Below are 27,408 nucleotides of genomic sequence, written 5' to 3'. Positions count from 1 at the left end.
GCTGATCAGCTGATCGGCTGGAGTGGCGGCCTGGGAGGTGATTCAACGCCCCTTCCCGGGCCTTAAAATTATGAAAATGGAAGGGGGGGGGGACGAGACACCACAGGGGGGGGGCGGTGTTACCACCTCAAACAGTTTTTTTATTGGGGAATATTAATATTTCTTAGCTCAAAATGGCAAGTCTAAGAGACGCGAGGTGAAGCGGGATCTCTGTCAATCTTTACGGAGACAGACCGCTGAAAATCCTTTGGTTAAACAATGGATTTTACTATAGGAAATGATTTTCAGACAGTTACATCCCAATCAAACAATGTTGAAGCATACAAGAGGGAATTGCAGAAGTTAGCTGACTAGGCGTGGATGGGGGGGGGTATACAATACCTAGATCTTGCAGAGTAGGCTAATCAGAGAAGGCAGGAGACCTCTGGAGATTCCTCACGAGAAGAAGGGGGGGGGAATTAAGGCAGAAAGGGAGGGGAGGATGGGAAAATTCCTGAATGGAGGGGAGGGTGGAAAAATCTAAAATTTGACAAGAGTGGCTTGTTTTCTAGGGTCAGTTACCTCACATCAAGCAGTTCAATTACCCAATGGGGAAGCAGAGTGTCACAAACTAATTATCCAATGGAAAAACGGGGTGTCATATGCTGAGTATTTATTCAGAGATCCGGTTGTCATATGCCCATACCCCAAAAGAGGAATTTTAATTACACTGGCCAAATGAGTTTATGGCCCTGTAGCGGCCCAGGCTGGTTCCTTTGAAGCTCACCAAAAGTGATAGATTTCTCCCTAAATGTCAGAATGGATAGCCATTCATCAAGTGTTCAGGAGACTGGTTAACTCTGATGGCCTTTAGCAGCAATTAAAGAACAATAGAAATTCTACAGAACTCCGCTTCCCTGGCAGAAAGGTGAAACCAGATTACAGATATAGCACACATCCACACAACAATATGACTCTTGGTCTTTGACCTTTCTGCTTCTGCTGTCTTTCCTGAAGAATAACAGAGCATACATACAGACCATTTGTTTATATGTTGCCGGGTTTTACGTTTTGGTAACAGGTAAACGTTTTGGGGACAAGGGTAAAGGAATTTTAACAGCTTTGCCCACTATATCTCTCTCTCTGGGCCTGAAGTTGTTCATTCCCAGGATCAGAGAAATGGATGCTCTTTAGCCTTTCAGCACAGCCAAGACGTCTGCCCAGCCGGTGAACCAAACTTGACATCATTCCAGCCTGCCTGGGGCCTAGATTGAACCGGATTTGCTTCTCTTATGCTCAAAAGAGACCATTCCCGTTCCGATGGGCGTTGCTGTATGTTAATATTCTAGGGTTATATTGCAATATCACATTCCAGGGGTACATTGTTTGGATGTCAAGTCAGGGGTCTCCTTCAGGGTTTCAGGTGCCCCCACCCTGCCAGCCCTGGGGCCAAAAAGGTTGGAGGCCCCTGTACTAGAAGAAGATATTGAAGATATTGGATTTATATCCCGCCCTCCACTCCGAAGAGTCTCAGAGCGGCTCACAATCTCCTTTACCTTTCTCCCGTACAACAGACCCCCTGTGAGGTAGATGAAGATATTGGATTTATATCCCGCCCTCCACTCCGAAGAGTCTCAGAGTGGCTCACAATCTCCTTTACCTTCCTCCCCCACAACAGACACCCTGTGAGGTAGATGAAGATACTGGGTTTATATCCCGCCCTCCACTCTGAAGAGTCTCAGAGCAGCTCACAATCTCCTTTACCTTCCTCCCCCACAACAGACACCCTGTGAGGTAGATGAAGATACTGGGTTTATATCCCGCCCTCCACTCCGAAGAGTCTCAAAGCGGCTCACAATCTCCTTTCCCTTCCTCCCCCACAACAGACACCCTGTGAGGTGGGTGAGGCTGGAGAGGGCTCTCACAGCAGCTGCCTTTTCAAGGACAACCTCTGCCAGAGCTATGGCTGACCCAAGGCCATGCCAGCAGGTACAAGTGGAGGAGTGGGGAATCAAACCCGGTTCTCCCAGATAAGAGTCCGCACACTTAACCACTACACCAAACTGGCTCTCCAACTAGAGAAACAGGGTGAACCACTGATATTATATAATTACAATGGATAAATATTGAAGGGCTAGCACTGTGATAACAAGGTGGGGGCAGCAGAGAGGAAGCCTACAAATACACCGGATTCTCGGCAAGAGGAAAGAAATACGAATTCCCATAAAAACCTCCTTTCCGCAAACGGAGGACCTCAAAACCCATAAGCCGGCACAGTTCCCAGCTAGGCAGGGATAGGGTGGGTTAACAATGACACCAAAAAGACACCGCGCAAACTATATAAATCGGATGGAGGGGGGGGGGTGGGAAAGAGGGAGGGAATGCGAGAAACAAACCTGGAGAGGATGTGCTGCAGGAAGAGGGAAAAGAATGAGGAAGAAAAGGGAGATGGGCGGATTGACCCTCCCTCTCCTTTCTGTCCATTAGACGGACCGTTATGGTTATATATTGATCAGTGCTGCCTGCTCAGAGTGTTTTATTGCAGTGTCTCCCTCCTCCCTTCCACTTCCCAGTGAGGGGCGGCCTCGGGGAAAAAGGGGCGGCTGGGCCGGAGTCCTCCCCTCCTGTGGGGAAGTGAGCGCCCCTCCAAAGCTGTGTCTCTCCCCCAAGCCTGTGAGAAAACCTTGAAGGTCTGTTCTCGTGGTCCTTGGAAGGAACAATCCTTTTTGTTCTAAGCCAGGGTGGCCAAACTTGCTTAACGTAAGAGCCGTGCAGAATAAATGTCAGATGTTTGAGAGCCCCAAGACATGATCGTCAGATGTTTGAGAGCTGCACGGATGGAAGGGAGGGAGGGGAGGGAAGGGGAAGGTAGGAAGGAAAGAAGGAAGGAAGATGGGGAGGGAGGAAGGGAGGGAGAGAGGGAGGGAGAGAAGGAGGCAGGGAGGAAGAGAGGGAGGGAGAGAGGGTGGGAGGGAGGGAGAGAAGGAGGGAGGGAGGAAGAGAGGGAGGGAGAGAGGGAGGAAGGGAGGGAGAGAGGGAGGAAGGGAGAGAGGGAGGAAGGGTGGGAGGGAGAGGTGGTAAGAAAACTTTTAAGGCATTCTCCAAGCCACCGGCTGGTTTTGCTAGGATAAGTGATTTAAAGAGACAAATGCCTTCTCCAAGCCAGACAATGGTGCAGTGGGGGCTTTGAGAGCCAAATGAGTGTGAAAGAGCCACATGTGGCTCCTGAGCCACGGCCTGGCCATCCCTGCTCTAAGCCGAAGCCTGGGGGAAACGGAGGGCAGAATCAACTCCGCAGAAGTTGTCTCTCATGCACCGAAGTTTCTGCCACCAGGAACCATCTAGTCTTCACAGTGCTATGACACTTTTGGTGCTTCGGGCTGCTACAGGCTAACACAGCTCCTCCCCGACCCCGCTCTTCATCCCTACGTTGACTCCCTGTGTCTCCAGTCGCCAGTTTCAAGTCACAGCAAGCGTCTAGCCCTCATGATGGCACAGAGAAAATGGAAAGCGTAGTTGCCGATGTCTGCTGCTTTTCTACGGAGTGCGTGGCCCCTTCCTTTGAACGGTCCACCCAGCCCCACCCTGCCACCATGACAGCTTCCTGGCTGAGTGTCTCACCTTTCTTCGGCGGACGGCTCCCTTGGCACTGGGCACTGCTTCACAGACCAAGCCGATGGCCTCCCTGTACGGAGAGCAGAAAGAGAGCCTTCTGAGCGCTGCTAAACATCTGGAACACAGCCCCGGCCAAATCTGTCCACCTTCGCCCATCCAACCCAATCTGCTCTTGGATATGTCAGCAAGAGACCTGTGCCAGTTTGCGTTCTACCGCAAGAAAGGCTGTCCTGAACTTCTTTGAAGAGGGACAGATTCATGGAGGAAGAGTTATTCACCACAATGGTTCAAAGCAGGACTTTTTTTGGAGCAGGAATGCACTGGAATGCAGCTCTGGCTGGCTTGGCGTCAGGGGATGTGGCCTAATATGCAAATGAGTCCCTGCTGGGCTTTTTCTACAAAAAAAAGCCCCGTGTGAAACAATGGTGACATCAAGGAGTGTGGCCTAATATGCAAATAAGCTCCTGCTGGGCTTTTTCTACAAAAAAAGCCCCGTGTGAAAAAATGGTGCCATCAGGAGGTGTGGCCTAATATGCAATTGAGTTCCTGCTGGACTTTCACTACCAAAAAAGGCCTGTGTGAAACAGTGGTGACATGAAAGAGTCTGGCCTAATATGCAAATGAGTTCCTGCTGGGCCTTTTATTTTTTTTAAAAGCCCTGGTTCAAAGGTGCCTCCATGTTCAGAAGCAGTCTACCTTTGAACCCCAAGGGCAGAGGTCGACAGCATGGGGAGGACTGCTGCCTTCATTAAGAAGAAGAGCTGGTTTTGTACGCCACCCTTCACTACCCGAACGAGTCCCGAAGCGGCTTACAACCACCTTCCCCTTCCTCTCACCACAATAGACACCGCTGCAAGGTAGGTGGGGCTGAGAGAGCTCTGAGAGAACTGCCCCTGAGAGAACAGCTCTGAGAGAGCCGTGACTGACCCAAGGTCACCCAGCTGGCCGCATTTGGACAGGAGTGGGGAATCAAACCTGGTTCTCCCAGATTAGAGTCCTCTTAAGCACTACACCAAGCTGGCTCACTGTTTATGAGTCTCCCAGAACCATTTTGCCCTCTGGGTGAGAAACAGGATGCTGGGCTAGAGGGTCTCTTATCTGATTTCGCGGCTCTACTCTTTCTTCCTGGATTGGCAGAGTAGGGAGGCGGGGGAGGAAGGAGAAATGTGCTGGCAAAAAGGGGTGCCACTGTATGCCCACGACGCTTATAAACACAAGGCAGCTCTTCTCAAGCTTAGGATCTCTTTTTCTGAATCGGGACTGGGGATGCCTGAGTAGGAGGCCAACCTAGGGCAGTGACTCCCGCAGAGCCACAACAGGTAGCCATCATCGAGGGTGGGTTCTTCCTTCACTCATCTGCACTGAGAGCAACTGAGTGAATACAAGCCGCCTTGAACCACAAGGAAAAGAGTAGGGTGTTTTAATAAATAATGCTGTGAGGACCACACACACACACACCCTTGCGGAAAGGCAGCAGAATGACCCCCCCCCCTCTTAAGTAGAGCTTCGTCAGAATGGGAGAGGACTGCACTGGAGACTCACACAGAGATGCAACTGACAGTCTCCTGAGAGATGCCTTAAGCTCAGGGGCGCAAAGCGATCGTTCACTCTTGTATCACAAGGTGAAGATTTACCGGGGGGGGGGGGAGAAAAGCTGGGAAGGAGGTGGAGGGGAAAGAGGCATGGCAAAGCAGGGACTGGCCCTCCAGGTAGGGGTGAGAAAACCCCAAGAAGACAGCCTCTCTCTCAGTTTGGTGTAGTGGTTAAGTGTGCGGACTCTTATCTGGGAGAACCGGGTTTGATTCTCCACTCCTCCACTTGCACCTGCTGGAATGGCCTTGGGTCAGCCATAGCTCTCTTATCTGGGAGAACCGGGTTCGACTCCCCACTCCTCCACTTGCACCTGCTGGCATGGCCTTGGGTCAGCCATAGCTCTGGCAGAGGTTGTCCTTGAAAGGGCAGCTTCTGGGAGAGACCTCTCAGCCCCACCCACCCCACAGGGTGTCTGTTGTGGGGGGAGAAGATAAAGGAGTTTCTGATTCAGAGAGAAGGGCGGGGTATAAATCTGCAGTTCTTCTTCTTCTTCTCCTCGCCAATTCTGATGCTCGTGGCCCCGAGGCGGCTGGCGAGCTGTGCGCGTGCATGCACGCCCACATTGCATTCCCAGCTCCTCGGGTTCCTCTTGGCAGCCAGAGGAGGAAAAAAATAAATAAATAACATCGAGCGAGGCAGGTTAATATTTGATGAGGCTGTATAAATGCTTCCTGTCTTTGGCGGATTAAAAGAAAACCCCGCTGACAGGGGTGCGGGGCTTGGCTGCCGAAGCTTTTCCATCTCCTGCCAGCTGCTCCCTCCGGCCGCCTCTTTCCAGACCCCGAGTCTACCCGGTAATGGATGAGTGAGCAGACACCCTCGCACGCCTGCCCTGGCTCACTCCTCCTTCTCTGGCCTCTAATGGGTGGGGAGAGGGAGGGAGAGAGAGAGGGAGAGAGGCACTGCATTGGCTGGCCTTTTCTGCCGGACTCTGCAGCCGGCCCCCCTGCCTGCTGAGGGCCAGCCCTGAAGGGCTGGTTTTGCTTGGAGCCGGGGCTTTTTGGGTAGAAAAAACCTGGCAGGAACTCATCTGCATATTAAGCCACACCCCCTGATGGCACCATTGCATTACAGAGGGCTTTTTTGAAGAAGAGGCCTAGCAGGAACTAATTTGAATATTAGGCCACACCCTCTGCCGCCGCCGCTTCACACACAGCTCCTTTGCATTAGGAAAACCCCCGGCAGGAACTCATTTGCATATTAGGCCACACACACACCCCGATCTCGCCATTGTTCTGTGCAGGGCTTTTTTTTTTTTTGCAGAAAAAGCCCAGCAGGAACTCATTTGTATATTAGGCCACACCCTCTGACATCACCACTGTTCTGCACCGGGCTTTTCCGTGGAAAAGGCCCAGCAGAAACTCATTTGCATATTAGGCCACACCCTCTGGTGCCAAACCAGTCAGAACTGCGTTCCTGTAAAAAAAAAAGAGAGAGAGAGCCCTGCTTGGAACCATTCCCCGTTTGCACTCACCCACATCTGTCAGGGAGACTGTTCCCTCCCTCGGGGCGTGGGGGAGAGAAAGGACAGCTCACCTTGTGACTTGAGTCCTCGTGTTGAAGTCCAGGGCCCTCATTGACTGCAGGACTTCCACGCAACCCATGTACTGGCAGGAGCAAAAGAAAGTGGGTTAGGCCGACAGATCTACAGTGCAAGGTCTGAAATCATCTCTCCAACAAGCCCCACAGCCAAACCTGTCTTTGCATTTATAAAACTGCCTTTCTTCAGGGTCCGTCTTGCACAACATTGACTTAATCTGCCCTTTGGCCCATCAAGTTCAATCTTGTCTACTCAGGCTCATCCACCCCAGCATCGTTCAGGGGAAGGACTTTCCCACGTGATTTCATGGACCTCCTGATGGCACCTGGGTTTTTTGGCCACTGCGTGACACAGATTGTTGGACTGGATGGGCCACTGGCCTGATCCAACATGGCTTCTCTTATGTTCTTATGGCCACTGTGTGACACAGAGTGTTGGACTGGATGGGCCATTGGCCTGATCCAACATGGCTTCTCTTCTGTTCTTATGGCCACTGTGTGACACAGAGCGTTGGACTGGATGGGCCATTGGCCTGATCCAACATGGCTTCTCTTATGTTCTTATGGCCACTGTGTGACACAGAGTGTTGGGCTGGATGGGCCACTGGCCTGATCCAACATGGCTTCTCTTATGTTCTTATGGCCACTGTGTGACACAGAGTGTTGGACTGGATGGGCCATTGGCCTGATCCAACATGGCTTCTCTTATGTTCTTATGGCCACTGTGTGACACAGAGTGTTGGGCTGGATGGGCCACTGGCCTGATCCAACATGGCTTCTCTTATGTTCTTATGGCCACTGTGTGACATAGAGTGTTGGACTGGATGGGCCATTGGTCTGATCCAACATGGCTTCTCTTATGTTCTTATGGCCACTGTGTGACACAGAGTGTTGGACTGGATGGGCCACTGGCCTGATCCAACATGGCTCCTCTTATGTTCTAATCAGAAGCTGCCGTATAGTGAGTCAGGTCCATATTGCCTGCTCAGACCGGCAGCGGCTCTCAAGGGTCTCAGGCAGAGGTCTTTCCCAACATCAACTGCCAGATCTCTTTTTAATTGGAGATGCCAGGGATTGAACCGGGGACCTTCTGCGTGCCAAACAGAGGCTCTACCTCTGAGCCGCAGCCGCTATTCAGACAGGCAGTGGCTCTCCAGGTTCTCAGGCTGAGGTCTTTCCCATCCCCTACTGCCTGTGCCTTTTTATTGGAGATTCTGGGGACTGAACTTGGGACCTTCTGCATGCCAAGCAGATGTTCTGCTACTACCGCACATGAGACTGCCTTACACGGAACCAGGCCGTGGGTCTATAAAAATCATCCCCTCAGACTGGCATTTGCTCTCCGGAGTCTCAGGCGGACGTCTTTCCCATCACCTGCTGCTGGTTCCTTTTAACTGGAGATACCGGGGATTGAACCTGAGACCTTCTACGTGCAAAGCAGAGGCTCTTCCACTGAGCCACAGACTCCACTCAGACCGGAAGCAGCTCCTGGAACACAGTTTGCCCGCACCCCCCCTCTTTCAGACTCCTGGTTTGCAGCAAACAGACCGGCGTGCATTTAGTAGGGTGCAGGGGGGTGGTTGTAGCAGGGACCCTTTGCATAATAGGCCACCCCCCCTCAATGTAGCCAATCCTCCAAGAGCTTACAGTAGGCCCTGTAAGAAGAGCCCTGTAAGCTCCAGGAGGATTGGCTACGTCAGGGGTGTGTGTGACCTAATATGCAAAGGAGTTCCTGCTATAAAAAAGCCCTGATTGTCAGGAAGACTGCAGCTGCCCATGAAAAAGACAGGCCCTTCCTCCCTTCATCCTGGCAGATCTAGAGATCAGGCCGTGGCACTGCAGGCAGGCAGCATCAGCAGGCCCCCACAGGCGCTGGGTGAGATGGACAAAGAAGGGAGGGGCAAGCGGTTGAAGCAGGATGTGCCGCTGGGCACCTGCCAGGCTGGCCAAGCCGCGGGAAGATGCGCCCGAGGCTCCAGACGCCAGTCTGGCTCATTCCAGGTACCGAGATGAGTCACGGGGATGCGACTGAGCGGTGCTGAGGGCTCGTGAACACAGCTTCCCATCGCCCCATTCACCTTTTTGGTATTCACTGCTCGTTTCCAAGAAGCTGAGGCCGGCAGCACAGGGCTGGAATACTCTCCCCTCACGACGCTCCTGTGAAGCGGGCCACGCTGAGAGCTCGTAAGTTCAACCCAAATCAGCTACAGGGAGCTTCACGGCTGAGTGGGAGATTCGAATCCAGGCCTGATGTTTTTCGATTGCCTTAGATCTCTAGCCGCACTAACGTACAGAACTGTTTTATACCATTTTTGCCTGTCTAGTGACGGGCCTTTCCCAGCACCGCTGACCCAAGATACTTTCCCCTGAGGACGCTGGGAAAGAATCTGAACTCAGGACCTTATCCATGATGCAGGGAGAGCTCTGCCACGGACTAGGACTAAGTGCCTACCAGAGTGGGATTTTAACAGAGCCCAGGGCTTTTTTTTTTTTGTAGCAGGAACTCCTTTGCATATTAGGCCACACACCCCTGATGTAGCCAATCCTCCAAGAGCTGGCAGGGCTCTTCATACAGGACCTACTGTAAGCTCCAGGAGGATTGGCTACATCAGGGGTGTGTGGCCTAATATGCAAAGGAGCTCCTGGTAGAATTCCATCCCTGGGCCACACACCCCTGATGTAGCCAATCCTCCAAGAGCTGGCAGGGCTCTTCATACAGGACCTATTGCAAGCTCCAGGAGGGTTGGCTACATCAGGGGTGTGTGGCCTCACATGCAAAGTAGTTCCTGCTGCAAAAAAAATGCCCTGAGCTGAATCTGTAGCACCCCAAACCTTCCATTTCTGGCTTCAGAAGAGACGCCCCGATGCCAGCCAAAGTGAGAGGAATCTCTCGCCAATGCTTGGGGAAGGAAGGCATTTAAGAACAGAAGAGAAGCCATGTTGGATCAGGCCAACGGCCCATCCAGTCCAACACTCTGTCACACAGTGACCAAAAAACCCAAGTGCCATCAGGAGGTCCATCAGTGGGGCCAGGACACTAGAAGCCCTCCCACTGTGACCCCTCCCCAACCATCAAGAATACAGAGCATCACTTGCCCCAGACGGAGAGTTCCAACAATACGCTGTGGCTAAGAGCCACTGATGGACCTCTGCTCCACATGTTTCTCCAATCCCCTCTTGAAGCTGGCTATGCTTGTAGCCGCCGCCACCTCCTGCGGCAGTGAATTCACTGTGGCAGTGAATTGAGAGGTTCCCGTTGGTTATCAGGAGCTAATCCCCCCCCCCCCAACATCCTTCAGGAATTTTAAAGCCCCTGAAAGAAGCCTTCATCACCATCTGGTCTGGAGCTAGCGGGGAGAGACGCAATGGTGCGTGTGGGGGGAACTCTTCTTCCCACACCATGACCCCAGAGAAGGAAGCGTCCAAAAGCAGGTCTTGGGAGACCCCAGGAAAGGGGACGCTTTCTTCGGTACAGGCAAACCATGGCTATGGAGATTTGGAACGGCCGGAGAAGAGGAAGAGGAGGAGGAGGAAATGGGGGGTGGGGCAGGAAACTGGTTGCCTTCCTGTTGCCTGCTGGCACAATGCTGACAAATGTTGCAACTCTGGGTCCTTGCCCTCCTCCGATGCCTCCCTTGGTGTGTTGCAAGCAGTGCCCAGGAGGCCTGGCTCAGGGGCAGAGTATCTGTTTGGCATGCAGAAAGTCCCAAGTTCAGTCCTCAGCATTGCCAGTTAAAGAGGATTAGGCAGCAGGTGATGTCAAAGACCTCTGCCTGAGACCCTGGGGAGGGGCTTCAGGTCAGGTTTGGTATATAGCCAGTTAGGTGTAGTGGTTAAACACGCGGATTCTTATCTGGAAGAACCTGGGTTTGATTCCCCACTCCTCCACTTGCACCTGCTGGAATGGCCTCAGGTCAGCCATAGCTCTCGCAGAGCTGTCCTTGAAAGGGCAGTTGCCGTAAGAGCTCTCTCAGCCCCACCCACCTCACAGGGTGTCTGTTGTGGGGGAGGAAAGTAAAGGAGATTGCAGGCCACTCTGAGACTCTGTCCTTGAAAGGCCAGCTTCTGGGAGAGCTCTCTCAGCCCCACCCACCTCACAGGGTGTCAGTTGTGGTGGAGGTGAAGGTAAAGGAGATTGTAAACCGCTCTGAGAGTCAGAGTAAAGGGTGGGATATAAATCCCACTTAACCACTACACCAAACTGGCTCCCCTTTTTGACTGGGATTGAAAAGACTCAGGCCTTCGTTCCTACTCATGTCTGACAAAGGGCACTTTTACTCCTGAAAGTTTACAACCCTGGGAATTTTGCTGCTCTAAGATGCAGCCAGCAACGTTCCCTCTAAGCTGGGGAGTCTTGTGAGCAAAAATTCTACTTTGTGAGCTACTGCCATGGAAGTTGTGAGCTCCTGCAGAAATGAGTGTGCTCTGGGGTCATCCTTCCTGAGCTAAGACAAAAAGGTGCGAGCTGGAGGCTAAAACACTGTGAGCTGGCTCAAGCTAACTCCACTTAGAGGGGACGTGGGTAGCCAGGAGCAAGCAGCGGCTTGTGTTGGACTAGGAACTGGGAAACCCAGGCTGAAGTCCCTCTTCGTGCAGTAAAAGCTCATCGGGTGACCTTGGACCGGTCACGCACACGCTCTCCGCTTAACCCACCTCGCAGGGTTGTCTTGAGGATAAAACGGAGGAGAGGGGAGCAAGGTAAGCTGTTTGGGTGTGTGTGCGATTGCAATAAAAAAAGGCCAACGCCGTGCTGGGAATTATTAGGAAGGGAATTGAAAACAAATCAGCCAGTATCATAATGCCCCTGCATGAATCGACGGTGCGGTCTCATTTGGAGTACTGTGTGCAGTTCTGGTCGCCGCACCTCAAAAAGGATATCATAGCATTGGAAAAAGTGCAGAAAAGGGCAACTAGAATGATTAAAGGGCTGGAACACTTTCCCTATGAAGAAAGGTTGAAACACTTGGGGCTCTTTAGCTTGGAGAAACGTCGACTGCGGGGTGACATGATAGAGGTTTACAAGATTATGCATGGGATAGAGAAAGTAGAAAAAGAAGTATTTTTCTCCCTTTCTCACAATACAAGAACTCGTGGGCACTCGATGAAATTGCTGAGCAGACAGGTTAAAACGGATAAAAGGAAGTACTTCACCCTTTGGGTGATTAACATGTGGAATTCACTGCCACAGGAGGTGGTGGTGGCCACAAGCATGGCCACCTTCAAGAGGGGTTTAGATAAAAATATGGAGCAGAGGTCCATCAGTGGCTATTAGCCACAGTGTGTGTGTGTGTGTGTGTGTATAAAATTTTGGCCACTGTGTGACACAGAGTGTTGGACTGGATGGGCCATTGGCCTGATCCAACATGGCTTCTCTTATGTTCTTATGGGTCCCCATTTGGGGGAAAGGTGGGCTGTTACATAAAAAAGGCCCTCCTTGACTCGAATCTAACTCATTCCACCACCACCCCCTCTTCTGTGCAGACAGCGTAAGAACAATGCAGATACCCCATCAAGTCCAGCACCCTATTTTAGCATCTTTCTTCCACACCATCCCAACAGATTAAGACGGGTGGCCACGTTAAGTCCATCTGCAGCAGTAGAAGAGAATCCAGCACCAGCTACAAGACTAACAAAATTTGTGGCAGTGGGAGAGCTTTCGGGAGTCACTGCTGGAAGTACAAGAAATTGCAAACAGTGACTCAGGAAAGCTCCTACCTTGCTGTAAATTTTGTTGGTCTCTAACAGGGGTGGCCAAAGTTGCTTAATGCAAGAGCCACATCAAATAAATGTCAGAGGTTCGTTAGCCGCAAGACGTAAACGTCAGAGGAAGGAAGGAAGGAAGGAAGGAAGGAAGGAAGGAAGGAAGGAAGGAAGGAAGGAAGGAAGGAAGGAAGGAAGGAAGGAAGGAAGGAAGGAAGGAAGGAAGGGAGGGAAATAGATGGAGGGGAGGGAGAGGTAGAAGGAAGCAACATTAACTTTAAACACATTCTCCATCTGGCTTGGTGTAGTGATTTAAAGAGACAAATGCCTTCTCCAAGCTGCCTGACGGGGAGGTGGGGGCTTCAACAGCCACACAATCTGGTGAAAGACTGTGGGCCACAGTTTGGCCACCCCTGGTCTTTACAGTGCTGCTGGACTCTTCCTCTTTTCTTCTGCTCCAACCAAATGCCTCTGGGGCAGCCAAGCAGGCTGGCAAAGGCCTTCTTCCATATGCTGGGGGGCAGCTGGTGCTCAGACATCCTGAGCTGCATTCAGAGGCTCCCCTTGGTTATCAGAAGCTAATCACCTACCCCACTCCCACCACACCAACTCCAGGAATTTCAAAGCCCCTTAAAGAAGCCTTCATCACCATCTGGTCTGGAGCTAAGCCCCGGCTTAAACAGGTGCAAGCTGCTGGGCTGCTTGGCGAAACGGCTTCCTGCTGCAGCTCAGTGGCGGAGCCTCCGCTCATCAGGCAGAAGGTCCCGGGTTCGATCCCCGGCATCTCCAGTTGAAAGGACCAAGCGGTAGGTGATGGGAGGGACCCCGAGAACTGCTGCCTGTCTGAATAGGGGCTACAGCTCATGGCAGAGGGTCTGCTTTGCCCGCAGAAGGTCCTGGGTTTGATCCCTGACAGGGGGGGGGGGTTGTAGCAGGAACTCCTTTGCATATTAGGCCACACCCCCTGATGTAGCCTCCAAGAGCTTACTAAGCCTGTATTAAAAGCCCTGTAAGCTCTAGGAGGATTGGCTACATCAGGGAGGTGTGGCCTAATATGCAAAGGAGCTCCTGCTACAAAAAAAGCCCTGATCCCTGACATCTCCAGTTAAGGACATAAGAACATAAGAGAAGCCATGTTGGATCAGGCTAATGGCCCATCCAGCCCAACACTCTGTGTCACACAGTGGCCATAAGAACATAAGAGAAGCCATGTTGGATCAGGCCAGTGGCCCATCCAGTCCAACACTCTGTGTCACACAGTGGCCATAAGAACACAAGAGAAGCTATGTTGGATCAGGCCAGTGGCCCATCCAGTCCAACACTCTGTGTCACACAGTGGCCATAAGAACATAAGAGAAGCCATGTTGGATCAGGCCAGTGGCCCATCCAGTCCAACACTCTGTGTCACACAGTGTCCTAAAGAACCCAGGAGCCATCAGGCCAATGGGCCATCCAGTCCAATGCTCTGTCACACAGTGGCCAAAAAACCCCCAGGTGCGATCAGGAGTTCTGTCAGTGGGGCCAGGACACTAGAAGCCCTCCCACTGTTGCCCCCCAACCACCAAGAATGCAGAGCATCATGGCCCCAGACATAAAGTTCCATCTATACCTCGTGGCTAACAGCCACTTATGGACCTCTGCTCTATACGTTTATCCAGTCCCCAGCTTCTCCAGTTAAAGGGATCAGGCAGTAGGTGATGGCAAAGACCTCCACCTGAGACCCTGGAGATTTTCTACGGGTCAAAGGAGGCGGGGATGACTGTGGCTCCGTGGTAGAACATCTGCTTTAGCATGCAGGAGGCCCCAGGTTCAATCCCCACCGTCTCCAGCTAAAAGATTTAGCAGTGGGTGATGCGGACGACCTCTGCTTCAGCGCCTAGACAGCTACTTTTGGTTGGAGTAGACAATAAGAACATAAGAGAAGCCACGTTGGATCAGGCCAATAGCCTATCCAGTCCAACACTCTGTGTCACACAGTGGCCATAAGAACATAAGAAAAGCCATGTTGGATCAGGCCAATGGCCCATCCAGTCCAACACTCTGCGTCACACAGTGGCCATAAGAACATAAGAGAAGCCATGTTGGATCAGGCCAGTGGCCCATCCAGTCCAACACTCTGTGTCACACAGTGGCCATAAGAACATAAGAGAAGCCATGTTGGATCAGGCCAATAGACCATCCAGTCCAACACTCTGTGTCACACAGTGGCCAAAAAAACCAGGCTCCATCAGGAGGTCCAGAATACTAGAATCCCTCACACTGTTGCCCCTCCCAAGCACCAAGACTACAGAGCATTAGCGGGTCCAATACTGACCCTGATGGACCAATAGTCTGACTTGGTCTACCTGTGGTTTGCATTGGGACGTGGCTCAGTGGTAGAGCTTCCGCCAGGCACGCAGAAGGTCCCAGGTTCAATCCCTGGCATCTCCAGCTCCAAGGACCGGGGAGGAGGTGATGTGAAAGACCTGCGCCTGAGACTCCTGGAGAGCTGCTGTCAGTCTGAGAAGACAACCCTGACTCGGGTGGACCACTGATCTGATTGTATCCAAGGCGGCTTCACGCGTTCCATGGCCTTGGGTCTTGAGATGCCCCTCCGCTTGCAAGCCCGGCTTCTCCTCCTCCTCCTTTCCAATTAGCAACGGAGAATCATTGTCTATCGAGTTAGCTCCCACGGCAGCCGAGGGCACGAGAGATGAGAAAGAGATCGCGTGCGGGTTGAGGGGGGGGGCTCCTGCCCTAAGCTCTGAGGCTGGATTTGAGCGACAACCCACCCCCCAAAGCGAAATACCTCAGGCGCGTCTGAAGCAAGAATGGGGCCAGACTCGTGCGCTTCCGCTCAGCACCTGATAATCGGGGGGGGGGGGGGAGCCCTCCTTGTCATCTCACATCTCCATAGGCGAGTGGCTCTTGGGCTTCAGCAATCATTGTTTTTCGGAGGGGGGGGGCTAGTTGCAAGTGTGCCATGCCCCGAGGGAGGGACGCTTGTCAAAAGCAATCATGTGGCTGAACGGAAGACCGGGGACAGACGCCGGCTGTTTCTGCCGCTGGCTTGTACGGATGCGGGGCGCCCTTCCCATGTCGAGCTTGACGACGGCCGGGAAGGGAGCCTCGCTCCACCCTGCAGCTGTAGGAAATCTCAGAGCTACCTGAGTTTGGGCCCGTCTGTGGTGCTGGCTGCCCAAAAACTGCTTTTGGGGGCACAACTCGGGTGGAAAAGCGTCTGGAATCATCTCTGGTTAAAAGGACCAGGCAGCAGGTAGTTTGAAAGGCCTAAGAACCTAGGCAGCCACAATCGGTATGGGTTGTGGCTCAGTGGAAGAGCCACAGTTTTGCATGCAGAAGGCCCCAAGTTTGATCCCCAGCATCTCCCGCCAGAGACCCTGGGCAGCTGCTGCCAGTCTGAGTAGACAACAGTAGCCTCAATGGACGTACAGTTTGATTTGGTCTACGCATATTTTGAGGCTGAGCCATGGCTCAGTAGCAGAGCATCTGTTCAGCATGCAGAAGGTCCCAGGTTCAATCCCCGGCATCTCCAGTCAAAAGGACCAGGCAATAGGTGATGTGAAAGGCATCCACCTGAGACCCTGGAGAGCCACTACCAGTCTGATTAGAATCTATGGCTGAGTGGCAGAGCATCTGCTTGGCATGCAGAAGGTCCCAGGTTCAATCCCCGGCATCTCCAGTCAAAAGGACTAGGCAGTAAGTGATGTGAAAGACATCTACCTGAGACCCTGGAGAGCTGCTGATAGTCTGAGTTGGGTCTGTGGGTATGTGGAAATTCCTTCCCCTGAACGAGGCTGTGGTTCATGAGTGGCAAAGGAAAGACACGCTGTGTGTTCTCAGAGACACGGTTAACAGTAGTACAACGATATGTTGTCGAAAGCTTTCACAGCTGGAATCTGTGAGCAGATAAATTACCTCCCTACCAACTTCTTCTCAATTTGACCCAGCGAGAACTCCAGTTTTCTGGGTTACACTCTGAGGATACCAGTCACAGCTGCTGGTGAAACGTCAGGTCTCACAGTGCCAAGACCATGGCCACACAGCCTGGAAGAATATAGAACCAACAGTGGTACAACACCTTGAATTCCAGGGACTGAACTCAGGAAGTGAAAGTCTCTCCTGAGGTTCAGGGGTGGCTTAAAGCTAAGTCCCAGGTATTTGATTCAGAAGTCTGAGGGGAGCAGGGAAATCTGCTTTCATGAACATATGAAGCTGTCTTATACTGAATCAGACCCTCGTCCATCCAAGTCAATATTTCCTACTCAGACTGGTAGCAGCTCTCCAGGGTCTCAAGCTGAGGTTTTTCACATCTACTTGCCTGGAGCTTTTTTAGTTGGGAGATGCCAGGGACTGAACCTGCAACCTTCTGCTTACCAAGCAGATGCTCTGCCACGGAGCCACCGTCCCTCCCCAACTGGCATTGTCAGAGGTGTAACCCAGAAAACTGGAGTTCTCTTTGGGTCAAATTGAGAAGAAGTTGGTAGGCAGGTAATTCCAGGGAGACAATGCTAAAGAGGGGGAAGTTGCAGAGGGAAGAACAGTTCTTCGAAAGCCAGGAGGAGGAGAGCCACTGGCTGCAAGGGATGGGCTCAGTGTTGGGAGCTCCAACACAAGGGGAACCCCCCCTCTGATGAAACGCTGCTGGAACTGGGTTTCCAAATGCCTAAATCACGCAGGACAGCTAGAAGGCATACAAAGCATTTGCATTAACTTATGTCCCGCTTTTCTCCCTAGCAAAGTAGCTTGAACATGCATGAACAAACATGAAACTGCGGTATGCCGAATCAGACCCTTGGTCCGTCAAGGTCAGTATTGCCCACTCAGGCCAGCAGCCGCTCTTCGGGGTCTCAGGCCTCTGGTCTTTCGCATCACCTCCTACTTGAATTTTTCAACCGGAGATGGTGGGTATTGAATCTGGGACCTTCTGCGTAGCAAGCAGATGCTCTGCCACCGAGCGGCGGCCCCTTACAACGTCATTCTTCTCTCCTCCAACCCCTGCGTGGGTCAGGCTGAGAGTTTGCGGCAGGCCCAAGGTCACACAGGAAGCTTTCGTGGTGGAAATGGGGATTCAAACCTGGGTCCTCCTGGGGGATCCTACTCTGATGCTCTATCCAATATGTCACTCCAGTTCTCCAGCGAAGTGGTGAAACCCAGCCCTGTACGCTGCGGGGAAAGCTGTCTCTGAACACCAAGGGCTGCCTATAAAGGCCTTCCTCTCCAAGTGGGGAGGGCAAAAGGAAACAATTTTTTCACAGTCAGAGGGCTGGAAGGGACCTCCAGGGTCACCTAGTCCAACCCCCTGCTCAAAGCAGGAAATCCGCAAATGCCTCTCCCCACCCCACCCCCAATGGCCCCTGCTCCATGCTCAGACATTGGCAAGAAAAACACTCCAGGAACGCTTGCCAAACTGGCCTGGAGAAGAATTACTTCCTGACCCCCAAAGTGGCAATCAGTCTTTCTTTGGGTGGGTAAAAAAGGACCCAAGCTCTGATGCAAGCCTTGGTAACCCTTGGTAAAGAATATGGTAACTCGAGGCTGTTGGACTGCTCAGGTTTTGCCTCATTGTGAATCTTGGTGTGTGTAGGGTTAGAGGCAGTGTCAGACTAGTATCTGGGAGAGCCGGGTTCAAGTCCACCGTTCGACCACGGCTCGCCGGGCGACCTTGGGCCAGTCACGCATTCTCAGCCTAACCCACCTCACAGGATCGTTGTGAGAATAAAATGGGGGGGGAGGAGAATGAGGCAATCTGCTTTGAGCCCTCAAATTGTGAGAAAAGCAGGATTCGCATGAAGCAAGCAAATAAATGCGGGAGAGAGAAAGAGGACCTTGGATCAGTGGAAGAACCCAGAGGGGCTGTTCTGGCCCTGCTTGGTTCCTGGACTGCTCCTTTAGGAAGCTTGCTGGGACGCTTTCCTAGAGACACGGCCTTCTCAAAACCATCTTTAAGTGGGTGCTCAGAGAGCCAAGTTATAGAGAGTTCCTAACAACCTACCCTGGTCTGGAGAAGTTCTAGACATTCCCCCCGAGGCTGCGATCTCTAACATGCCTGTGCAGAAGGACAATGGAGCCGCTCCGGGCTGGGCTACGAGGCGGCTGAATCTGCAGACAAAGCTACTTCCCCCTCCTACGCTTTCAGGGTCATGAAGTCCAAACTCTGGGTGCCAAATCTAGCCTCCCCAGCCTCGCTCCACTTGGCCCCCTAGAGGCACGTATGGAAGGGGAGCTGAGAGACTGATACTTTTAGGGGGGTCAGGAAAAGAACATCAGAAAAGCCTTGCTGGATCAGACCAGTGAGGGTCCATCTAGTCCAGCATCCTGTCTCACACAGTGGCCTCAGCCAGTTCCTCTGGAGGGCCAACAGGGCAGAGAGGCTGAGGCCTTCCCCTCAGAAGAGCATCAGAAGAGCCCTGCTGGATCAGACCAGTGAGGGTCCATCTAGACCAGCCTCCTGTCTCACACAATGGCCTCAACCACTTCCTCTGGAGGGCCAACAAGGAGGGCAGAGAGGCTGAGGCCTTCCCCTCATAAGAACATCAGAAGAGCCCTGCTGGATCAGACCAGTGAGGGTCCATCTAGTCCAGCCTCCTGCCTCACACAGTGGCCTCCATCAGTTCCTCTGGAGGGCCAACAACAGAGCAAAGAGGCCAAGGCCTTCCCCTCTTAAGAACATCAGAAGAGCCCTGCTGGATCAGACCAGTGAGGGTCCATCCAGTCCAGCATCCTGTCTCACTCAGTGGCCTCAGCCAGTTCCTCTGATAGCCAACAACAGGGCAGAGATTGATTGATTTGATTGACTGATTAAATTTATGGATCACCCAATCCCTGTCATAGCAGGGCTCTGGGTGATTTACAACCCAAGGCCTTCCCTTCAAAGGAACATCAGAAAAGCCATGCTGGATCGGACCGGGGGTCCATGTCCAGCATCCCGTCTCACACGGGGGGTTCAACCAGTTCCTCTGGAGGGCCAACAACACGGCACAGAGGTCGAGGCCTTCCCCTCATAAGAACACAGAACGGTCCTCCTGGATCAGACCAGTGGTCCATCTAGTCCAGCATCCCATCTCACGCAGTGGCCTCAACCAGTGCCTTTGGAGTGTACACAACAGGGCAGAGAGACCGAGGCCTTCCCCTCATAATAACATCAGAATAACCCTGCTGGATCAGACCAATAAGTGTCAATCAAGTCCAGAATCCTGTCTCACACAGTTCCTCTGGAGGGCCAGCAACAGGACACTGAGGCTGAGGCCTTCCTAAGAACATCAGAAGAGCCCTGCTGGATCAGACCAGTGGTCCGTTTAGTCCCCACACAGTGGCCAACCAGTTACTCTGGATGGCCAACAACAGGGCAAAGAGGCCAAGCCCTTCCCCTGATAAGAGCCCTGCTGGATCAGACCAGTGAGGGTCCATCTAGTCCAGCATCCTGTCTCACACAGCGGCCCCGACCAGTTACTCTGGATGGCCAACAGCAGGGCAGAGAGGCCGAGGCCTTCCCCTGGCTCTGGGATTCAGAGGTTCACTGCCTCTGAACGTGGATGTCCCCCCCCACACCCAGTCACCATGTCTAGCAGCCTCTCAAGACTCACCCTCCGCCAATCTAACCCACCTGGGCCCAGCCGCCCCGTTTCCTCCGAACCACCTGTTGCGACCCTTACACACCCGAGCAGCTCTCGCCTCCCTCCGGCGCCCAGCTCACTCACCCGGACGAGGTAGGAGACTCCGGGGCCCATCACCTTGTCGTCGGGGTGCAGCCATCCCCGGCTGGGCTTGTTGACGAAGCTGCCGTGTCGGGTCCACTCGTCGCCGCCCAGCTGGCCGCCTTCCACCCGCATCTTCTTGCCGCAGCCCAGCTTGTTCATATCCTGGGGATAGACGGGAAGGGCCCCCGCTGAGTCCGGGCTGGGGGGGACGACGGTGACGGGAGGCTCCCCGGCCCTGGTGGCACTGCCCCCGCCGCCAGCCGCCTCTTTGGAGAAGGGCCGGAGGCCGAGGAAGGCGGAGGGGTTGGAGAGTTTCAGGCTGGCCATTTTGGGGAAGAAGGAGCAGAGGGTGGTGGGGCTGTCCTCGGACTCGGAGGAGAGCTCGCCCAGGGGGAGCATGGGGCTGAGCGAGGAGGAGGACAGGGAGCTGGGCAGCGACGGGGCGGCCGCCAGGGGCGAGTCCCCCTCCGCCGCCCCGGACGCCTCCTCCAGGGAAGAGAGGGAGTCGTTGCGCAGGTGGTTGTATTTGCTCTTCTGCAGGAGATCCATCCCGAAGGCGGCCCGGGGTGAGGTGAGGGTGAGGTCCTGGGGCTGGAGAGGAGAAGCCAGATCCAGCCCGCGGCCCCTTCGACCAAACTCTGCTTGGGGGGAGCTCAGGAGGGCGCCGCGGGGGAAGTCAACAGCCCGCAGCCCAGGCAGACGCCGCTTCCCTGCCAGTCCCTGGCTGTCATCGCGGCTGCCGGGAAGAGACAGAGAGAGATCTGCCAGCCAGGGTGGCCAAAGGACGAAAAAGGGGAGGCGGGGGTGGTAGTGGTGGGCGTGCCACGGAAGCCGGCGCCCTCCGGCCTGCCAGGCGTGGCCCTGCCGCCCTGGCACCGCGACGGACGGGGGCTCTAGCTAGGGCGGGCCTCCTGCGCTCAGTTCCCGCCCGATCGCCTGCCCGGGGGTCGCCCGCGACGCGCCAGATGCGCGCTGACCCTTCCAGGCGAAGAGGCAGAGGCCGGCGGCGCGGCGAAAAGCGTCCCGGAGATGCGCCCTTCCCAGGGCCGAAGGGTTTCCCCCGAGCGCTGCGCCCCCTAGATCGCCGCGGCTATGGCGAAGGGCCGGAGGGGTTCCCCTTCCCAGAGTCCGGCGTCTTCCCTGCCCGCCGAAGGGCTGCGCCCCCTGGATCTCCGGGGCTATGGCGAGGGGTCGCCGGAGGAGTTCCCCTTCCCCGAGCCCGGCTTCTTTCTTCCCTTCCCGCCGAAGGGCTGCGCTGCGCCCCCTGGATCGGGGAGGAGGAGGCGAGGATTATGAAGGTGGTGGAGCCGGGGAAGGGGAGAGCGCAGCCCCAAAGACAAGGAGGCCACAGAGCGCCTTCCAGACTCGCCCGGCTGGGCAGGAACCGCGGCGGGGCCTGCCGGCTGCCAGGAAAAGCGAACAAGGTTTCTCTGTAGTCACCGAGCCCCCCCACGTGTCCAGCGGTGGGCAGAGAGAGCGAGAGAGGCGCGCCGGCCGGCCCCCTAGCTAGCTGGCTGGCTGTCTTCCTTCCTTCTGCAACGGCGCGCAAGACGCTGCTGGGGGGAGATCCGGGGATAGCGGGAGAGGATCGCGCCCGGTGGTGGAAAAGGAGTGTCTCCTTGGGAGAAGGGCCGTCCGGGCCTGGAGCGAGGCGGCCCGGCTCTCCCTCTCCGCCTGCTGCTGCCGCCGCCGCCTCCCCTCCGTGCGTGCAGGGAAGCCGCCTGCTAATTGCTACCGCTTCCTGCATGGGAGCGCTCAGCCTCTAAATGGGGCGGGAGGGGGGGGGGGAGATGGCTAGAGGCCGAACCCCCCCCCCTTTCTCGCTGCTGATGGAAGGGCATTGCTGACTCACACGCCCACACATGGGCCAGCCTCTTGCCCTCTGCGCGGAAGGGTAATGGGGGGGGGGGGGACAGAACTGCGAGGTTACTGGCATTCCAAAGGGGTGGGGGGATTCAGTCGTTGCTACAGCTCCTGGGAAATCCAGGTCAACTGGCAGGGGGCTGGGTCAGCTGGAAAGGGGGGGAAGGAGAAGTCAACCCCCCTTTATTTCCGAAGCTGGGAGGGGGGGTCTGTGCCCGATTAAACCCTGTGGAAGCCCCTGAGCAGTCGAAGACTTGGCGCCCCCTCCCAAACGATCTCAGAGCCCCACAGCCCCTGCTGCAGCCTGCAGGCTCCTTCTCAAAAGCCCCTTTGACAAAGCTAAGGGGGAGAGGCAGAGAGAGGCAAACTGGGCGACAACGCCAGCAGCAGCTGCACCAGGCAAGTCCGGCAAAGAGCAGCTGAGTTGCTGACTGCTAGAGCAGGCTGGGAGGGCTGCAAGCAGGAGGGAAACTGAGGGGGGAGCCAGCCCGGGGCCCCTAAAGGTGTGGGGGCCCATAGGCCAACTTGGCCTAATTGTTAATCCTGCTGGGGGGGTGGGATTGAGGTGGTCTCAGCTCCGGAGCCTGCCGGTCCCGCTGGTTTCTCTCTGCTCCACCCAGCATTGCCAACCTTCAGGTTGGGACTGGAGATCTGCCACTATCAGAACTGGTCTCCAGGGGACGGGGATCAATTTGCCTGGATTGCTTTGGAAGGCGGGCTCTGCAGCACGACACCCTGTTGAAGTCCCTCCCCTCCCCAAACCTGCCCTCCCCTGGCTCCACCCCCAAAACCTCCAGGTATTTCCCGACCCAGAGCTGGCAACCCTAATTCCCACCTTAAAGTGTCACCAAACCACCCAGAGAAGGCCGCCTCTCCCCCTCCAGCCTTCCTTTCCACCCCCATGCTCCACCAATACAGCTTAGCCTTCTGAAGATGCTGGCCTGAAATCAAAAATCTGGCAACTGGGCGCCTTCTTTGTGGTGGCCCCTTAAAATGGACAATGGGCAGTGCAATGTGCAGCCTGCTCTCCTGGCTTTCTGCAAACAATGCAAAACTGATTCAAAGAAGGCTTTTCTATGGAAGCAATAGGGTAGTGCTGTTGCAAAAGGCCTCACAAAGTTACTTACTGGGGACTAGTGTTCCCTCTAAACTGAGTTAGTGTGAGCTAGCTCACAGTTTTTTAGCCTCCGAGTCACACATTTTTGTCTTCACTCAGGAAAAATGGCCCCAGAGCAAACTAATTCAACTCACAACTTTAATGCCAGTGGTTCACAAAGTAGAATTTGTGCCCACAAGACTCCACACTTTAGCCACAGTGTGTGTATATGTGTGTGTGTGTATATATATATATATACACACACACACACAGGACTGTTGGACTGGATGGGCCATTGGCCTGATCCAACATGGCTTCTCTTATGTTCTTATGGCCACTGTGTGACACAGAGTGTTGGACTGGATGGGCCATTGGCCTGATCCAACATGGCTTCTCTTATGTTCTTTAGGCCACTGTGTGACACAGAGTGTTGGACTGGATGGGCCATTGGGCTGATCCAACGTGGCTTCTCTATGTTCTTATGGCCACTGTGTGACACAGAGCGTTGGACTGGATGGGCCATTGGCCTGATCCAACATGGCTTCTCTTATGTTCTTATGGCCACTATGTGACACAGAGCGTTGGACTGGATGGGCCATTGGCCTGATCCAACATGGCTTCTCTTATGTTCTTATGGCCACTGTGTGACACAGAGTGTTGGACTGGATGGGGCCATTGGCCTGATCCAACATGGCTTCTCTTATGTTCTTATGTTCACAGCTTAGAGGGAACATTGCTGGGGACTGCGGTCTGTGTGCATAGTTTGCTCTGGGTTGGATCCTGTTGTGTACTTTTTGCATCATTAAACGTGTCGTGTTGACATACCTTGCTGCAGTTCTCTGTGTGTGCTTTTTCTGGTTAGTTCTATTACCCTGACCCTCTTTCATTGTTTACTGACTATCCCAGAGCGCAAACTAAAGTAAAAATACGTTTTATTACTCAGTTAAAATTCCCAGAATTCCCTACACGGTAATTCTTCAAAAAAAGTACAAGATCTCGTACTCTTTTTGACAAATTACTACAAGCCTAAAACCGATTCCCCTGACAAGGTCTGTTGGCTGAACATGTAGGGAATTCTGGGAATTTTAACTGGGTAATAAAATATATTTTTACCTCATTCTACACTCTCGGCCTTGGCCCTATTGTTTATCTCCTAGTGACTGGTGTTGCTGTTTTATTTTCTCCTACTGTCCCATCCTGTTGATTGCATTGGCTCACTCTGTGTAATCCACTTTGAGTCCCAGCAGGGGACTAGAAATAAAGTATACAGATGACTAATTCCTTGGGCACAATCCCTCAAGTCTTTCATACCTCCGTGGAACAAACCCTAAATATATGTAGAAGAAGAAAAGAGATTGGATTTTTACTCTGCCTTCCACTCAGAGTGGCTTACAGTCTCCTTCCTTTCTCCCCACAACGGACCCCTGTGAGGTAGGAGGGACTGAGAGAGCTCTGAGAGAACTGCTCTTGAGATAACAGCGCTGAGAGAACTGGAACTGACCCAGGGTCACCCAGCAGCTGCATGTGGAGGAGTGAGAAATCAAACCCGGTTCTCCAGCTCAGGGTCAGCCGCTTTGAAGCACTACACCAAACTGGCTCTCAGCTGAATGCCCCCCTTCCCCAAATCCCCTCTCTTTCATGTGAGGCACAGGCCCAATGTTCCCTCCAATTTGAACTGCCTACCAGGGCTTTTTTTTGGTAGCAGGAACTCCTTTGCATATTAGGCCACACACCCCTGATTTAACCAATCCTGCAAGAGAAGAAGAAGATGATATTGGATTTATATCCCGCCCTCCACTCCAAAGAGTCTCAGAGCGGCTCACAATCTCCTTTACCTTACAGGGCTCTTCCTACAGAGCCAGTTTGGTGTAGTGGTTAAGTGCCTGGACTCTTATCTGGGAGAACCGGGTTTGATTCCCCACTCCTCCGCTTGCAGCTGCTGGAATGGCCTTGGGTCAGCCAGAGCTCTTGTAGGAGTTATCCTTGAAAGGGCAGCTTCTGGGAGAGCTCTCTCAGCCCCACCCACCTCACAGGGCATCTGTCGTGCGGGAAGGAAGGTAAAGGAGATTGGAAGATGCTCTGAGACTTTGAGATTCAGAGTACAGGGCACGGCATAAATCCAATATCATCACCATCTACTGTAAGCTCTGGGAGGATTGGCTACATCAGGGGTGTGTGGCCAAACATGCAAAAGAGTTCCTGTCAAAAAAGAAAAAGCCCTGCTGCCACCTACTAGAGCAGGGGTGTCAAACATGCAGTTCGGGGGCCAAATCAGGCCCCCGAACAACTGGCTGTCATCTACTTCCTTCTCCCTCTCTCTTGCTTCCTTCTGCATCACAGCTTGCTTTGCAAGGCTTGCTCAGTCATACAGGAGCTGCAGAGCAAAGACTCTATTTTCTCCATTGGCTGAGGCTCCTCCCTTGGGGAGGAAAGGGGAAGGAATAGCATGCTTTGCCAGGCTCTCTCAATCACATAGTAGCGCTACGGAGCCAAGCCTCTCTTCCTTCTATTGGCTGAGGCACTCCCCCCCCCCCAGTCCCTGAGGAAGGAAGGAAAGAGCCAGAGCTTCTTTTTCCCAGTTCCCTGGATCCCATGGGAGAAATACCAAGAAAGCACCTTTAAGCATGTTTTAATTTTTTTAAAAATATATATTTGTGTTTGTGTTCTTTATAAAATGTATGTCTATGCTACCTAATCTTAAATAGGTGCACCCATGGCCTGGCCCAACATGACTCGGCCCAACCCAACACAGCCCGGTCCCTTAAGGTCTCATTTATGTCAGATCTGGCCCTCATAAAAAATGAGTTCGACACCCCTGTACTAGAGAGCCAGGTTGGTGTAGGGGTTAAGTGTGCGGATTCTTATCTGGGAGAACCGGGTTTGATTCCCCACTCCTCCACTTGCAGCTTTTGGAATGGCCTTGGGTCAGCCATAGCTCTGGCAGAGGTTGTCCTTGAAAGGGCAGCTGCTGGGAGAGCCCTCTCCAGCCCCACCCACCTCACAGGGTGTCTGTTGTGGGGGAGGAAGGTAAAGGAGATTGTGAGCTGCTCTGAGACTCTTCGGAGTGGAGGGCGGGATATAAATCCAATATCTTCTTCTACCTCACAGGGTGTCTGTTGTGGGGGAGGAAGGGAAAGGAGATTGTGAGCCGCTCTGAGACTCTTCGGAGTGGAGGGTGGGATATAAATCCAATATCTTCATCTACCTCACAGGATGTCTGTTGTGGGGGAGGAAGGTAAAGGAGATTGTAGGCCTCTCTGAGACTCTGTCCTTGGAAGGGCAGCTGCTGTAAGAGCCCTCTCAGCCCCATCCACCTCACAGGGTGTCTGTGGTGGGGGAGGAAGGTAAAGGAGATTGTGAGCCGCTCTGAGACTCTGTCCTTGAAAGGGCAGCTGCTGTGAGTCCTCTCAGCCCCACCCACCTCACAGGGTGTCTGTGCTGGGGGAGGAGGATAAAGGAGATTGTGAGCCACTCTGAGATTCGGAGGGGAGGGCGGGATATGTCCAATGTCATCATCTTTTACTGAGCGCTGCAGTTCACATCCTGAGCTGCAGTAACCTTAAAATGGGCAATGGGCAGCGCAGCCCTTCCTGCGTTAACGAGCAGCCGCTCACACACACAGCTGGAGTGCCTTGGGCCAGGGACCCATCGGCCCTGCTGGGCTCCGCTCTAGAGCATCGCGTGCATTGCTGGCCCTGTGCAAGCAGCTATCGCTTTGGAGTGCCTTGTGGACGTGACTATCCAGGCAAACTGGTTTCACAACAACCCTGCAGAGTAGGGCCACGGGTATTCTTTTCCATCCTGCAATCTGATAAGGGGCTGAGGCTTGGAGGGAAGCGGAATCTAATGACTCCAATGGCAGAGGTGGGGGTTTAGTTGGTTTTTTGGTAGGAATGCACAGGAATGCAGTTCCGGCTGGCTTGGTGTCAGGGGGTGTGGCCTAATATGCAAATGAGTTCATGGAGATTACTAAGGCTGCAGCGAACCTTTTGGCAGATATTCTTAAATTTAAATTTCACTGTGTGACTCTATGCGTAAATTTGCTTCTCTTTCAAACATTTAAATCTTATTTTCCCACTCGGTCGTATGTCTAAATGTGTACGTAATGGAGGGGTGGAATTCTAGCAGGAGCTCCTTTGCGTATTAGGCCACGCACCCCTGATGTAGCCAATCCTCCGAGAGCTTACAAAAAAGAGCCTTGTAAGCTCTCGGAGGATTGGCTACATCAGGGGGTGTGGCCTAATATGCAAAGGAGCTCCTGCTAGAATTCCACCCCTGATGTTATGCCATTAAAGGTCTGGATGCAGTTCCTCTTGGGCTTTT

The 27,408-nt window shown here is 53.5% G+C and overlaps 1 protein-coding gene across 3 annotated transcripts in view; it reads right to left on the bottom strand.

Annotated features, from left to right (window-relative positions):
• The window catches only part of SHC1 (SHC adaptor protein 1), a 92,934-nt gene that overhangs the window by 29,095 nt on the left and 36,431 nt on the right, over positions 1-27,408 (bottom strand). For 2 of the 3 annotated variants that reach the window (XM_060255395.1, XM_060255386.1), the window contains exons 2-4: positions 20,127-20,288; positions 6,724-6,794; positions 3,601-3,664 (exon numbers count right to left, since the gene is read on the bottom strand). In XM_060255395.1, the coding sequence (XP_060111378.1) occupies positions 3,601-3,664; positions 6,724-6,794; positions 20,127-20,285 (294 nt within the window). In that variant the 5' untranslated portion in view covers positions 20,286-20,288. Of the gene's footprint in view, positions 1-3,600; positions 3,665-6,723; positions 6,795-20,126; positions 20,679-27,408 lie in introns of those variants that run through there. The other variant, XM_060255378.1, reaches the window with a different exon arrangement.

Source organism: Heteronotia binoei, chromosome 1 (genome assembly GCF_032191835.1).
Source record: "Heteronotia binoei isolate CCM8104 ecotype False Entrance Well chromosome 1, APGP_CSIRO_Hbin_v1, whole genome shotgun sequence".
Taxonomy (NCBI): Eukaryota; Metazoa; Chordata; class Lepidosauria; order Squamata; family Gekkonidae; genus Heteronotia; species Heteronotia binoei.
This window is presented reverse-complemented; position numbering and strand designations above follow the sequence as displayed.